Here is a 14,550-nt window from a genome sequence, read left to right as displayed (position 1 = left end):
TGTTTAATAAATTACCAACACAGTAATGTTGAAATACATTTCGTTGTTTCTTTGCATTCCAAAGCATATAGACCATGTATGTTCCATCTTATTCCGTAAGAAGAATGTATATTGATAGAAAATGATGGTAAAAAAAAACATCAAGAATGAAGTTAAAGTTTAGACAATAACCCTTGATTATATTTTTACATAGTTTAGACCATGGCATGCATATGTCCACACACAAATACATAAGCTATATAAATTTAAAGCATGACATCCTTAAAGGCATTGGGTATTCTTTAGGCATTACCTCACTCTGCCTCCTGGTCATGTGATACTGAACTAATATTTTCCATATTCAGATGACCTCCTTGTTTAGTTTCTAGAAAACTTGCAGTCTGGCTCTCATGAATATAGTAAGGCACAGTAGCACATGTCAATGATCTCATGTCCCAGGATGATGAGGAAGGAGTATGACTTTGAGGCTAGCCTGGGCTATATAATGAGACCTTACCTGAGAAGCAGCCGAATCCAACTAACCAACCAACCAACAAACAAACCAACAAACCAAACAACCAAACAACCAGCCAGCCAGCCAGCCAGCCAGCCAGTCATAGATTTCTGTTCATAGTCAATCTGTTCACGTGTTATTCTTCAGGATTCTGCTTTCTCTCTCCTCTGCTTCTGTGTTTACAGAAGCACCCATTTCAGCATGCATCTTCCCAACACTTCAGTTTCTTCTGGTCTTTTGTTTTCTTGTAAACAAATGAGGATTGTTGGAATCACTTGCTGATCTTTTTTCTTTTTGTAAGTAATAAGGAATGGAGACTGGGGCTTTGTTATCTAACACATTTTTTCAGGACAGGAATTCATTCCAAAGTCCTTATTTGCTTCTGGGATCTCCCTTGGGCTTTAAATTCTGCTTCATGGCCAAGGTCATTTGGAGATTCCCTAGGCACCTCAGACTGAAGGATCTGATGCTTAAATCTCTGATGTCCCTCAACATAGGCCTTTCCGTCCTGTGCCATTGTCTTTCCCTCGCCCATCTGCCCTCTGCCACATGGCTCTCAGGGCCTGAACTCAGGTCTGTCAGGCTTGGCTAACAGGACTTTACCCGATGAGTTATCTCCCCAGCACCAATAAATACTTTGATTGATATTGAACATAGCAGGAATTTATTCAATCATTATTTGGATATGTTGACGGTCTCCATCTGTGTAGGATGACACAATCAGTTGTGTGATGAACATTTCCATGCAGATGAATAAAAATGAGTCCATTAACTTCCAACATACCTGCTTTTTCTTCCATAGATGACTTAAGTAATGTTACTGCTAAAATATTAAGGTCTTGGTATCTAAAACCTGGGAAATGATGTATTTTTGTACCTGCTGCTTATGAATTACTTAAGTCAGGGAATAATTATCGAGGGACTTTTTAGTTTGGTATTTTATTAGTATGGTATTTAGTGGTATAATGGCTCTTTGTTTCCATTAAACATGCTAGCATGTCATTTGCAATGTGTAATAGTGGAATTTACTTGTAACAGTTCTAAGACAAATTTATTATTAGAGGATGTAATTACATACATTTTCTTACAAAAATAAAAGCATAGGACACTGTCTAAAGTAAAAGAGTAGCTATTCTTGGGTTAGATCAATTGTGTAAAGCTATTGAATATAGAACTTTCAAAATAATATCCTTCAGGTGAGCCTAAATGCTTCAAAATTCAAATATAAAATATTGATCTTAAATGCTTTTTTCTCCATCACAATGCAGGTATAACTACATGCAATTAATCAAATCCCACTTTGACATGAATCTCACCACTCCATCATTGTGTCCAGATGTTGCAGTTTGAACCTGCTGCATGTCCAGCTTTCTTACATGATCCTTGGAGCCAGACACCTGGGCTTTGAGTGCCTTCTGTGCTTACATTCTCAATGCATTTCTTCTGACCCTTTCTCAGGGTAGTGGATGAGGAATTTAAGTACATTAAAATAAAAATTTAATGACAGGGAGAAGTAGGAAATACAGGACTGCAGGCAATGGTGTTTTAGAGAAATTATTTAAGTTTCTAGAGCTAGTGGAGCAGAACTGGACGTAGGGTACAAGCTGTGACTGGAAGCAGAAGACCGTGTGGGAGGTAGCTGAGCTTGCTGTCCCCTGGAAGCTTAGCGATGGCATATTTCCTGCCCAAGGAAGACAGAAACCGAAGGAAATTACCTATGTGGTTTGTCTTTGAAATGAATTGAAAGAGTGTTTCTGGTACTTGTTTATCGTGTACCTGGTTTGCACACACATCCACTCGTGGCTACTTGTCATCATTAATGAACATTGTTTGCCGTACTTACAGTGTAAATGAATCTGAGCCTTCTTTTGAAGCAACCCGAAGGTATTATTTCTATTTTCACCCGAGTTTAATAAGAATAACGTCCTCCCTCAGTCTTTAATCTCTCGCTCCAGTTTCCCTCTTCATTGTGATGGTGTACAGTCATTTTTATTATGTCTACAATATTTCCAACAGCAGTGGCCCACAAAAGGATTAATTTGTTAAGCTTATGCCTGTAATCCCAGTAAACCCTGAGGCAGAAGAACAGGCTTGCTTTCTAAGCCATTCTGCATTCTACACTGAGCTCTAGATGAGTCCAGCCTTCAGTGATAGTCTGTCTCAGCAAAGACAGAAGAAAAAAAGAAAGAAAGAAAAAAATTTAATTTGGCAAACAAATTGTGTCAACTGTTTCTGTTTTAATGGATTTCGTGTCTTTTGAGCTTGGCTGAAAATCAAACTGTCTTTTAGTAAAGGAGTTTGACAGCTCATCAAATAAAAACACAAACAATTAATCCATGCATTAATTGTGCCTCCAAAGATATTTGAGTATAATCCTGAGATGGAGAGCCCCGTTCTCTAACTACTCAAAACAAAACAAAGCCAAACCAAACTCGACCCCAAATCTCAATGAAATTCTGGGTTTGAGCCCCAGCATCAAAAGATAGTCCCCAGAGTAAGGGGAAGGGCAGACAGGCAACCCAGACCTGGGGACCACTGCTTTCCTGTGTCTGTAGTTATCTAAAAGATGACTGTCACACTAGACTCTAATGTCCTCTGAAGCCCCAGCATACCCTGTGACCATTTAGCTTTCCTCAATTCTTCCTTTCTTCCTCCTAACCTTCCTTTTCTGTTAACTACAATCCCATCGTCACAACTGACACATCATGAACTAACCCTGGAAATCTGACTGTGACGCTCGGCCGTGCCCTTCCCCAGCCTGACTCCATTATCTGCTGGTTCTTCAGCTCACATGTATCCTGAAAGGACTGCCAGTTACAGTGTAACACACAGGACTGCCAGTTACAGTGTAACACACAGGACTGCCAGTTACAGTGTAACACACAGGACTGCCAGTTACAGTGTAACACACAGGACTGCCAGTTACAGTCTAACACACAGAACTGCCAGTTACAGTCTAACACACAGAACTGCCAGTTACAGTGTAACACACAAGACTGCCAGTTACAGTGTAACACACAGGACTGCCAGTTACAGTGTAACACACAGGACTGCCAGTTACAGTCTAACACACAGGACTGCCAGTTACGGTTTAACACACAGGACTGCCAGTTACAGTGTAACACACAGGCCTGCCAGTTACAGTGTAACACACAGGACTGCCAGTTACAGTGTAACACACAGGACTGCCAGTTACAATGTAACACACAGGACTGCCAGTTAAGGTCTAACACACAGGACTGCCAGTTACAGTCTAGCATACAGGCATCTGATAAAGTCCATAAGCCCAAGAAATAGAACAGAGATGAGGAATTTATCAGTTTATTTTTATTTTGTGCCTTTCTCTTAAAGACGTTTGTTAGTTCTTTGAGAATTTTATATAACATATTGTGATCATGGTCACCCGTCTTCTCCCCCCCACCCCCAGCTCCTCTCCTTAAAAAATATTTTATATGTTTGAAATATGGAACTTAAGTTATTTCAACATTGAAATAGACTTCTCTAGATATCATTCTTCATTTTGAAATATTTATACGTTACCTATGGTTTTAAAATATATTTATGTGACTAAGCTGCAAACGGATGCTCTAATTCTAGTTTCAATTCATGTTTCTTGAAGGTCACATAAAAAAATCCACTATTATATAAAGTGAGTTTAATACAAACCAAAACATCTGTGGTTACTAAAGAGAGTGAATTATTAATAACCCTTTAATCTTAATTTAGAAAAGAAAATTTCTCTTAGCGGTTTATAGCATTAAGCACTTCAGCACAGGAGAATCACTTATCACATGATATTTTAATTCGATCCAGATCCCCATAATTTAAGTAGCTTATTTAGTGAACACGTTCTAAGGATGGTGGCTGCTGCCTGCTCCTCTAGTTGTCTACTCTGGGTCTTCCCTCTCGGATCTCCTTTCCCTTAGTTATACAGAAATGCTCAGCACAGCAGTTTGTGTAATCTGGGTGTGTCCTCTTCACAGCAGAAGCAGGTATTCTGTGGCTTATGCTGCCCAGAAGCCTTGGCTCTTAAATGCTACAGTCGAGGAAAATATCACTTTTGGAAGTCCTTTCAACAGACAAAGGTAACTTTGCATGGACAGCTTTTACAATTGAAACAACCACGTGTGAGCTGTGAGTTTGGACCAATCCACTTATTGAGAAGTGATGCCCCAAAACTAAAGGGGGGAAGGAAAGGGTCAGAAGGGGATAGGAAGAGAAGAGAGGTGAGGGAAAGGGAAAAGAAAACAGAGGAGGGGAGGGGGCAAAGAGCAAGGGAAGGGGGTGATGATGGTCAGAGTATATAACACACTTGGGGGAACATCTGTATTCTAAAACACACTGAATCTCATTTTCCCCAAAGGTACAAGGCTGTCACCGATGCCTGCTCTCTTCAGCCAGACATTGATTTGTTACCATTTGGAGACCAAACTGAAATCGGAGAGAGGGTGAGCTGCACACAGCTGAACTAGGCAGTGCACACAAGTTGAGAAAAGTTTTCTGTTTGTCATTTATCCTCAGAAGAACATAATGAGAAGTCTGGGGGCTTAGGAGTTCCCTGTTGTCCCAGTGACAAGTGCCAAAGTATAAGGGCAGGCATCCTTTATGCACATCACACTGTGCTGCCCTCTCAGGACTTGTGGTGGTGGGTGGGGGCTGGGGAGCATGAACCACCACCTCGGGAACCACCACCACTGGCTTTGACCAAGCATACTTTTGCCTACTGGTCCTGCTGACTTGAATTACTTTGGAAACTCAGATTGATTCTAACAATTTCTTTCAGTCTCGTCAACATCTCCTTATTTTGTTAACGTACAGTTTATCTCTACACACCCGTATTTTATGCTGACATCACGCTATAGCTATCCTGAACAGCTGAAAGCATTTAGACCTGCCATCTTTACCACAGTAATGACTAAAAAAAAATTATAACTCTTACAGGTCCAAAGCTGTGGTAGGCGAAACGCTAATGCGTGTCACCTACTGTGATAACAAATTGTGTCAAGGGTAATTTTGTCCTCTGCACAGTACTGCTGAGGATTCGATGGCTGAAGAACTTTGAAAATTTCCCAAACTCAGTCAGTTTCAGCTGTCCATGATCAGCTACCTTCTTCTCAACCATTTTCTGATGCAGCATCATGCCTTAGTCAAGGCATGCTTCATGTGCTGAGGATTAATTAGCTTCTGCATGTGTAAAATGAGAGCAATCCTGATCTCCTGAGCCTGCTATGAGGAACAAACCACAGAAAGCCCTAAAGCCACATACATAAGCTTTGTACATACTAGGTGCTAAGTTAATGCCAATTTTTAATTATTTTTAACATTTGATCATGAAAGAATATTATCATGACATGTATTTGGCATAACTTATAATATCACATTATAGAGGTATATGTTGAGAGCTGGAGGGCTGGATCAGCAGATAAGAACATTTGCTACTCTTACCGATGACCCAAGTTCAGTCTGGCCACCCATCTAATACAGTTTATTACCTCCTGTAACTCCAACTCCAAGGTATATGATTTCCTCTTCTGACCACAGGCATCTTACACTCCTGTGCACATATGCACACAGAGGAACACACATTTAAATCTACAAAAAGAGGTATATATGCCAAAGTATAGACAATGCAAAAAGTAGAAAAAAATGAAATTTCTTGTCTTTGGCACTCACCAAGAGTGTTGGTTATTAGTATTATTGTATGGCAAAGCACTTAGTATTAAAGGAAGGTCAAGAATTATTGACATACATCCAGCATTGGCATTAGAATCACTAGGGTTGCTAAAAACATTTAGAGATACTTGCATTTTCTAGGTCATCTTTAACACCAGGTCCCTTCTTTGTGATGAAAATGGGTGTTTTTGCTGTTTCCTTTCCAGGGCATCAACCTGAGTGGGGGTCAGAGGCAGAGAATCTGTGTGGCACGGGCACTCTATCAAAACACCAACATTGTCTTCTTGGTAAGAACGTGAACTTTAATTTTATTTATAATTTATTTTTCTCATCTGGACAAATGGGTCTTTACAATGCCAAGTTGGAAATCCAAAGGAAAGCTGGCTTAATTTGTGGAATTACAGAGCCCAGAGTGAGTGAATGCTCACTGACTAAGAGTTGGTGGATCCAGGTTGGTGTTCAGGAAATTACAATAAAACTGGTATGGGAGGACTTGGCCTACAATGGGTGTCCTACAAAGGACGCCTACAATGGGCATCACCATCCCCTATGTTAATTTTAGCAAAATTAACATGAAAGAATTCCAATATATCTTTATTCTTTTTCTATCTCAAATGCATTCAAATTCAGCAGGAAACTTTAAAATCAGCTTGTATTATGAAGTTTCAAGAGATACAGGGGAATGAATGTTTAAAGTCTCTATGAGAATATTTATAAATAAAGATTAACAATGTCACAGGAGATAGATATGTTTACATTTTCTGATGGACTTTAAAATTCCCATTCTTTATATACTCTGCTGTTTGGGCACTGAGATGCTCTGAGCAGCATCATTTTAAACTTCATTGCATTTATTTATTCATTTTGTGTGGGAAGGGGAGGCAGTGCTTGCTTGTCATGGTGCACTGTGCACAGAGGACAAATTACCAAGTTGGCGCTCTCCTTTCAACATCTGGGTCCCAAGGATCCAACTCAGATTGTCAAGCTTGGTGGAAATCATCTTTAGCTTCTAAAACAATGTACCAGCCCCTTGAATTAATGGTTTACCTGGGTTTCCTGACCCGGAGAATGACGGAGGGTGTGATGGAAAATTGGGCAGGATTTTTTCCTTTGTAGTTCATGGCAAAGTTATAAGGGTTGGAATAGATTATTGGTGGGCATAGGACCATGTAAATAGATATTCCATTCCATGGTGTGCAACTCAGGAATTCCTAAAATGGCAGCCATCTTTGCTCATCATGAATAGAAGCTGAAGATGCTTCAAGTGGTTTTCATGTATTCACAAAATTTGTGGATTGCACTGGCTGTGATTTTTATCTGGTTCAGTTTCTACAGGAGGCAGGAGCCAAAGCAGCAGCTTATATAAAGAATGGGAATTTTAGAGTCCACCAGAGAATGTAAACATGTCTGTCTCCTATGACATCATTAATCTTTATGTGTAAATATGCTCATAGAGGCTTTAAACATTTACTCCCCTATATCTCTTGAACTTCAAAACACAAGTTGATTTTATAGTTTCCTGCTGAATTTGAATGTATTTGAGATAGAAGCAAAATAGAGATATATTGGAATTCTTTCAGATTAATCCTGCTAAGATTAACATAGGGGATGGTGACACCCATTGTAGGCTGAGTCCTCCCAAGAACTGCCCATAGGCCCACCTGATCTAGATAACTCCCACTCCTGAAATTCTCTTCCCAGGTGATTATTATTAGGTTGTGTCAAGTTTACAGTTAAATCAAACATGGTTTCATGTAGGTAACTTATTGTCCATATATATATATATATATATATCATTCCAAACTAAAATCGAACAACAACAGTAGAAGAATGTTATTGGTATAGTTTAGTAATTCATCAAAAATGATAATAGCTTATACTTCCATGGTTTAAAAATTCACAAAGGGATCTTAACATGATGCTATAGCATTTGGCTTTTATGACATGCTGTAATGGTATAATTAAACACTTTCATACTGGCCTTAACACCATATTAAAAACAAATAATCACGCATTAATTCATTGACTGTAAAAGATACTTATCAAGACTGGATAGATCAGACACAGCCATTGTTGCTTATAATTTCAGAACTTGGGAAACCAAAGAGAAGGGTCTGTATGAATCCATACATTCCTGGACATGTATGGAACTCTGGCACAAAACAAACAAAAATAAAACACCAAAGAGGACTATACAAATATATATATGGAAGTAATATACAAATATATTCTTTTCCTTGAGGAGTTAGGGATTGAAAATGGTGTGTGCATACCACACCCAGCCTTATCCCTAGCTAATAAATAATATACTCTAGAAAATGAAAAATAGACATTTAATTTAATTTACCATTTCACAATGTTTTTTGCTTTCTTTGGAGGAAGCACCTTCTCAGCATATCATTAAACAAACTGAATCATGAAACATACTTTTAAATCTATCAAATGACAATTGTGATTAGATTAGGTTGTATAATGGGTTGCATGTGATTCTAACACTAAGTTGCCCCAGCACCAAGCCAGGGTGTATATAAACAGTCATTGCCAATACCTTTTACAGTCATGGTATATCTGAACACAGAATGGTATACATGCTACTTCATTTAATCCACATGCTAAATACTTAATTTTTAGTTACTGTTATTACTGACCTTTGTTGATGAGAACAGCATGCCTTTGGGGGAAGGGCTTGTCCAAGGTCATATACAGATTACTAAAGCAGGAATATAGATCCAGGGGACTTGATTTCATAGCTTGTGTTTTTCCTAGTCCTGGGACTGACCCCATGGCTTTGTGTCTAATGGGCAAGTATTCTACCACTGAGCTGTAGCCTCAGTCTTTTTATTTGGATCAAACTATTTTTCATGCTGGCTTTGTACTTATTCTATGGGCCAAATATATTCTTTTCCTTGAGGAGTTAGGGATTGAAAATGGTGTGTGCATACCACACCCAGACTTATCCCTAGCTAATAAATAATATACTCTAGAAAATGAAAAATTTTCTAGATTTCTTTGGATTCTAGATTTATTTGGATTTCTTGTTGAATAGCTGGGTTGGCTTTCCTGAACTGGCTGACAAGAGCTGGAAATCTGTATCATCCTGATCTCCTGTGAGTCCTGGGAGACATGACTCTGTCACTGTGGCACCTTAAAGAAAGACACAATGACAGTCTACCACTGCTATTCTTATAAGACAGCAACAGTAAATCAGCCTTTAAAGTGATTGAAGGAAATGCCACATTATGTTATTGGATCTTTGTATCAGTCTGATGAAATTTTTGACTGCCCTCTTTAGCATCCCCCTCATTTTACAAATGAAGTGACAGTCCAGACATTGCCCCAAAGACAGAGAGGTGGTTATAAATGCATCTCAGCACTCGCATTTACAGCACTCTGCTTACTGTCTTCTGGCATTACAATTCAGAATTGTGTGGAAAATTGACCTGAATTATTACAAAAAAATCTCTTTTCAGACCAAAAATTCTATTTCCATATGAAAAATCTCCTGTACAAAGGACTAGGAGTGTTTGGTCTGTACAACAACAACAACAACAACAGCAACAACAACAAAACGCCTCAGGTCTTTTAGGATCCAGAAGCAGAATCTGTGTCAAAAGCAAACAGTTTATCCCCTATAATAGTTATCTGAATTCAGAAAGCCAGTGATTGTTTAGTAAATCCTGTAATTACTCTTGTTGCATTAGTGCTGGGAAGAGAAGATGACCCTGCCAACGGTGTCCTCAAAGGCGGTTTAAGTCCTTCTTCCACTACCAGCATGGGGACAGTGTGCCTTGTCATGATATATATCGCTCACATACTTTCATTTTAAAGTAATCTGTCCTCTGGAAAAGCAGCCACGACTCTTGTCTCTCCACATCCATCTGTGACAATTCTTAAATGCAAGTTTTTGGGCATTGGGGAGACAGATTAATCTCTTAGATGTCCTATTTTATAGAATGTCTTAGAAATAGGAGGTATTCACAAAAATTACCCAAACGTTCAGAAAGATTTTGAAACATTTCAATATTATAAAACTTTGGGGAGAAAATTCTACCAGTAATCAATTTCATTTCACTACTTTCTAAAATACATTCATAAACTCTGATAACATGTATACATATATATATATGTTAGATATTTATATATACACATATACATACATAATGACAATTGTTAAATATTCTTGTTATCCAGAATATCCATGTATTTAAATGGTTTAAATAAGTCACTGCATTCTTATCCCGGCTGCTAAATGTATTTATATAAAAGCCGTTTAAGGACATTCATTAATTTATCCATTTATCTCTAAATATGAAATCTAAACAAAGTAACTGTTTAATTACTTAACTGATATTTATTTTTCATAAGTTTGCTCTTAAATACTTTAATGAAACCATTGCTATTGTTTCTGTCTACTGAGCAGAGAGTAATTGAATGCTGAATAAATATGGAGCTAATTATATTATTCTCTGTGATGGCCATACTCATAAACTGACTCCAACTTCTAATCATAATTGCTTTACTTCTCTGTCTACATAATCAGTCCATCTTATCTGTGTAGGGAATAAGGTAGTGTTAATTCTCTCAGAGTTATTGTTTCTGCTTGTGAGTATGTACCACAGTGTGTAGACCTGATGGAATGAGAATCCAGCCACTTCTTCTTCAGGCCCATATGTAGACATCTGTTTGCATATTAAAGAAGCAGGAGAACAACACAGAAATCAGTACAGCAAAGCAGAGACATTCTTCACAACAGCTCAGGTGGTGTTTCTTTTCCCCATTTTCCTGTTGGTTCTCCCTCATCTCCCTTCTAATTCCTCCCTGCTGCAGGACGACCCATTCTCCGCCCTGGACATCCACCTGAGTGATCACTTGATGCAGGAAGGAATCCTGAAGTTTCTCCAGGACGACAAGAGGACAGTTGTTCTTGTGACTCACAAACTGCAGTACCTGACTCATGCTGACTGGGTGAGACTTCCTGTGTCTATGCCGCAGCCGTACTTTACTGACTTGAACTATGAAATACCTACAGAGATAAAGTTCATTTATTTGTCTACTTCCAGATTTTGCTACATCTCTGCTCCTGTGCTCTCTCCTTAGATCATAGCCATGAAGGACGGGAGCGTGTTGAGGGAAGGGACTTTGAAAGACATTCAGACCAAAGACGTGGAGCTTTATGAACACTGGAAAACCCTCATGAATCGGCAAGATCAAGAATTAGAAAAGGCAAGTGCTGGAGTGTTTTGTATAATTACTAGGGAAGCTTTCAAGGAAGAGCTGCATATCATAACATGTATGATGCTCTATTACAGCACTCATCAGAAGCCCAAGGTGATCGCATCTTTGCATACGGTTATTGAGCAGGCCATTTTGAACCTACTACATCTTATTTATTTATTTGTTTACTAGTTTGTTTACTTATTCTGTGTCTGGTATGTATATGTCTTGGGTTTTACTGCTGTGAATAGATACCATGCCCAAGGCAGGTCTTATAAAGGAGAACACTTAATTAGGGCTGGCTTACAGGTTCAGAGGTGCAGTGCATTATTATCAAGGTGGGAGCATGGCAGTATCCAGGCAGGCATGGTGCAGGAGGAGCTGACAGTTCTGCATCTTCATCTGAAGGCTTCTAGTGGAAGACTGGCTTCCAGGCAGCTAGGATGAGGGACTTAAAGTCCATGCTCACAGTGACACACCTACTCCAACAAGGCCACACCCACTCCAACAGAGCCACACCTTCTAATAGTGCCACTTCTGGGCTGAGCATATACAAACCATCAGAGTATTATGGTGTGTGTGTGTGTGTGTGTGTGTGTGTGTGTGTAGTAGGCATCCACACCCATGGACATGTGTAGAGAGACTGGAGGAGCATGCTGGGTGACTTTCTGTCACTCTTCACTTTATTCCCTAGAGAGAGGGTCTCTCACTTAGCCTGGATCTAGGCTGCTGACAAAACATCATCTCATCTCCATGTCTTCCCCACAGTTCTGGGGTCACAGATGTGAATGTACGTACACTCCTGGCTTTCTATGTGGGTGTGAAGATTAAGACTCAGGCCCCATGTTTGATCAGCTACTAGTCTTCCCCATAGAACTGTCTACCCAGGCCTGGCTGTCCTTTGGATGCTGTGTCTGTTTTGGCTCTGAACCATTTGGAAGTACTTTTGTATTTACATGTAGAATGAATTGTAATCAAGGTGTGAGACTTCCTTAATGCATACTGTTTTCCCAATTTGTCTGTCTTCCTTTCTCACATGTGATAAGGTCATTTTCATGCATTTCCTACAATCAGGTGATCACCAGGAACACAAAAGCCATGATATGATGGCTTTGAGAACTCTGGCTGCAGTCAGAAAGTGCGTCTGGAATAGCCTGAGGGTGATTGAAGCTTAACAGAAAGAAAAAAGAAAATAATAATACTTTTTATCCTTTTGAGACTCCACAAAGCTGTTCTTACTCTTGCTGAGTTCTCAGGAATAGTCCTGATGAGACAGCACAAAAAGTATTTCCTCACTTTTACAGATAAGAAAATTGGGGTCCAAAGAAGTCAAATCATTTTCCTGAGCTGCACAGCATGTGTGTATGGTACTGATAGTATTAAAACCTGAGCCCACATTCAGTGGAGCAGACCAGACTGCAGCCATATTAAGTGGAACAATACTAGAGTTAGAAACCAGTTCAAGCCAGTTCAATTCATGATTGTGAAAAGAAATAGGAAAATGAGTTTTCAAATCTTGGAGAACTTTTGCTTTGGGTTTTGGACTGGGAGGTGTCCAGAATTTAGTGCAGTATCCAGGAATGACCTTTAAAAAATGAAGCAGATATATCAGCCAACTTTTTTAAAATCAGAAAATTAAATTGTATTGTTTTAAGGAATAAAAATGGATTATACACTTCCATAGGGAAAAAAGATCAAAGAACCAAAAAGATCAATGTTTTTCAGTCTTGTGGCTTTCTGAAGCTCTCCAAAGCATGCCCCCTCCCCAAAAGAAAAACAAACATGAAACTCTATGCCGAGAATAAGAGAGATCACAGAATCCTCCCAATCAAGATGGTGGGGGATGTGTTACAATGTGCAGTGCGGTGCCCAGGGAAGCAGCCAGGAGAGAGCCGCTGAGCAGCTTCCTGGAGACGGCTCCAAGTAACATTGTTTCTAGTGATCTAAGCACCAGGAGTAAAATAATACAATGTTTCAGGAGCAGGACAATTTATTGTTTACTTAAGAAAAAAGGATCTGGAAACAAAAACAGAGAGAAAACACAGTCAGTTGAGTGGGATAGTGATGCTCTCTAAGCAAGTCTTCCAAAAAGAAAGTCTATTCAGTTGTATTTAGAGATGAAGTAATCGCTTTAGATAACACTGGCTTCCTAATCAAAGGCAGATACAGTGTTTCCATCAGGCACAGCCCTGTGACCCAGCCAGCGCAGGGCCAGGGTGAAGTTAGCTGGGAAGAGGGATGGAGCCCGAGGGATGCCAAACTGAATCTAGCACCTGCCTAGGAAGGGCAAGGCACCCACAGGGCTCAGTAGGAGGTAAAGTGCATAATTTTCAAGTGTGAGAATCAGCGCTGGACTCCCAGGACTCTCTTAAAAAGCCAGGAATGGCAGTGTGCCTCTCTAATGCCAGAGCTGAGATTGAGACAGGAGGATCCTTAGGGCTTCCTGCCCAGTCAGTCTAACCAAACTGGTGAGCTCTGAGTTCAGTGAAAGGCCTTGCCTCAAAAAATAAAGGAGAGAGGGATCGAGGAAAGCGCATGGTGACCTCTTGCCTGCACATGTGTGCATGGAAATGTATACATACACACACATGCACTTGCATGCATACACACCTGCAGACATACATGCACACACATATACCTGTACACACACCTGTATATATACATGCCTGTATGAATACATTCCTGCACTTATACACACATGCACACACACTGGATACATACACATCTGTGCATACACATACACACACAACTGGATACATACACACCTGCATACATACACATCTGTGCACACATACACATACCTGTATACATATACATTTGCACACACATATACACACACCTGCATACATACTTTTCTGTGTACACACACACCTATATACATACACACCTGCACACAGAAACACCTGCACACACACATACCTACATATGTATACACCTGCACAAACACACAAACCTCTGCATGCATACACATCTGCATACTCACATATACCTGCACACATGCAAACATACCTGCACACATATACGAACACCTGCAGACATACACCTTTGTGCACACATACATGCACTCACGTGTGTGTGTGTGTGTGTGTGTGTGTGTGCATCTGGACACACACACATGCCTACACACACATATTTACACACCTGTATAGAAACACATGTGCACACACACA

At 39.7% G+C, this 14,550-nt stretch overlaps 1 protein-coding gene across 8 annotated transcripts in view; it reads left to right on the top strand.

Moving 5' to 3' along the window:
* Abcc9 (ATP binding cassette subfamily C member 9) overlaps window positions 1-14,550 on the top strand; it is a 113,169-nt gene that overhangs the window by 51,516 nt on the left and 47,103 nt on the right. For 6 of the 8 annotated variants that reach the window (XM_052175224.1, XM_052175221.1, XM_052175222.1 and 3 more), the window contains 6 exons: window positions 2,339-2,377; window positions 4,477-4,578; window positions 4,857-4,941; window positions 6,373-6,453; window positions 10,994-11,131; window positions 11,264-11,389. In XM_052175224.1, coding sequence (XP_052031184.1) covers window positions 2,339-2,377; window positions 4,477-4,578; window positions 4,857-4,941; window positions 6,373-6,453; window positions 10,994-11,131; window positions 11,264-11,389 — 571 coding nt within the window. The remainder of the gene's footprint in view (window positions 1-2,338; window positions 2,378-4,476; window positions 4,579-4,856; window positions 4,942-6,372; window positions 6,454-10,993; window positions 11,132-11,263; window positions 11,390-14,550) is intronic. The other 2 variants (XM_052175227.1, XM_052175226.1) reach the window with 1 other exon arrangement.

This window comes from Apodemus sylvaticus, chromosome 2, assembly GCF_947179515.1.
Source record: "Apodemus sylvaticus chromosome 2, mApoSyl1.1, whole genome shotgun sequence".
NCBI classification, from domain to species: Eukaryota; Metazoa; Chordata; class Mammalia; order Rodentia; family Muridae; genus Apodemus; species Apodemus sylvaticus.
This window is presented reverse-complemented; position numbering and strand designations above follow the sequence as displayed.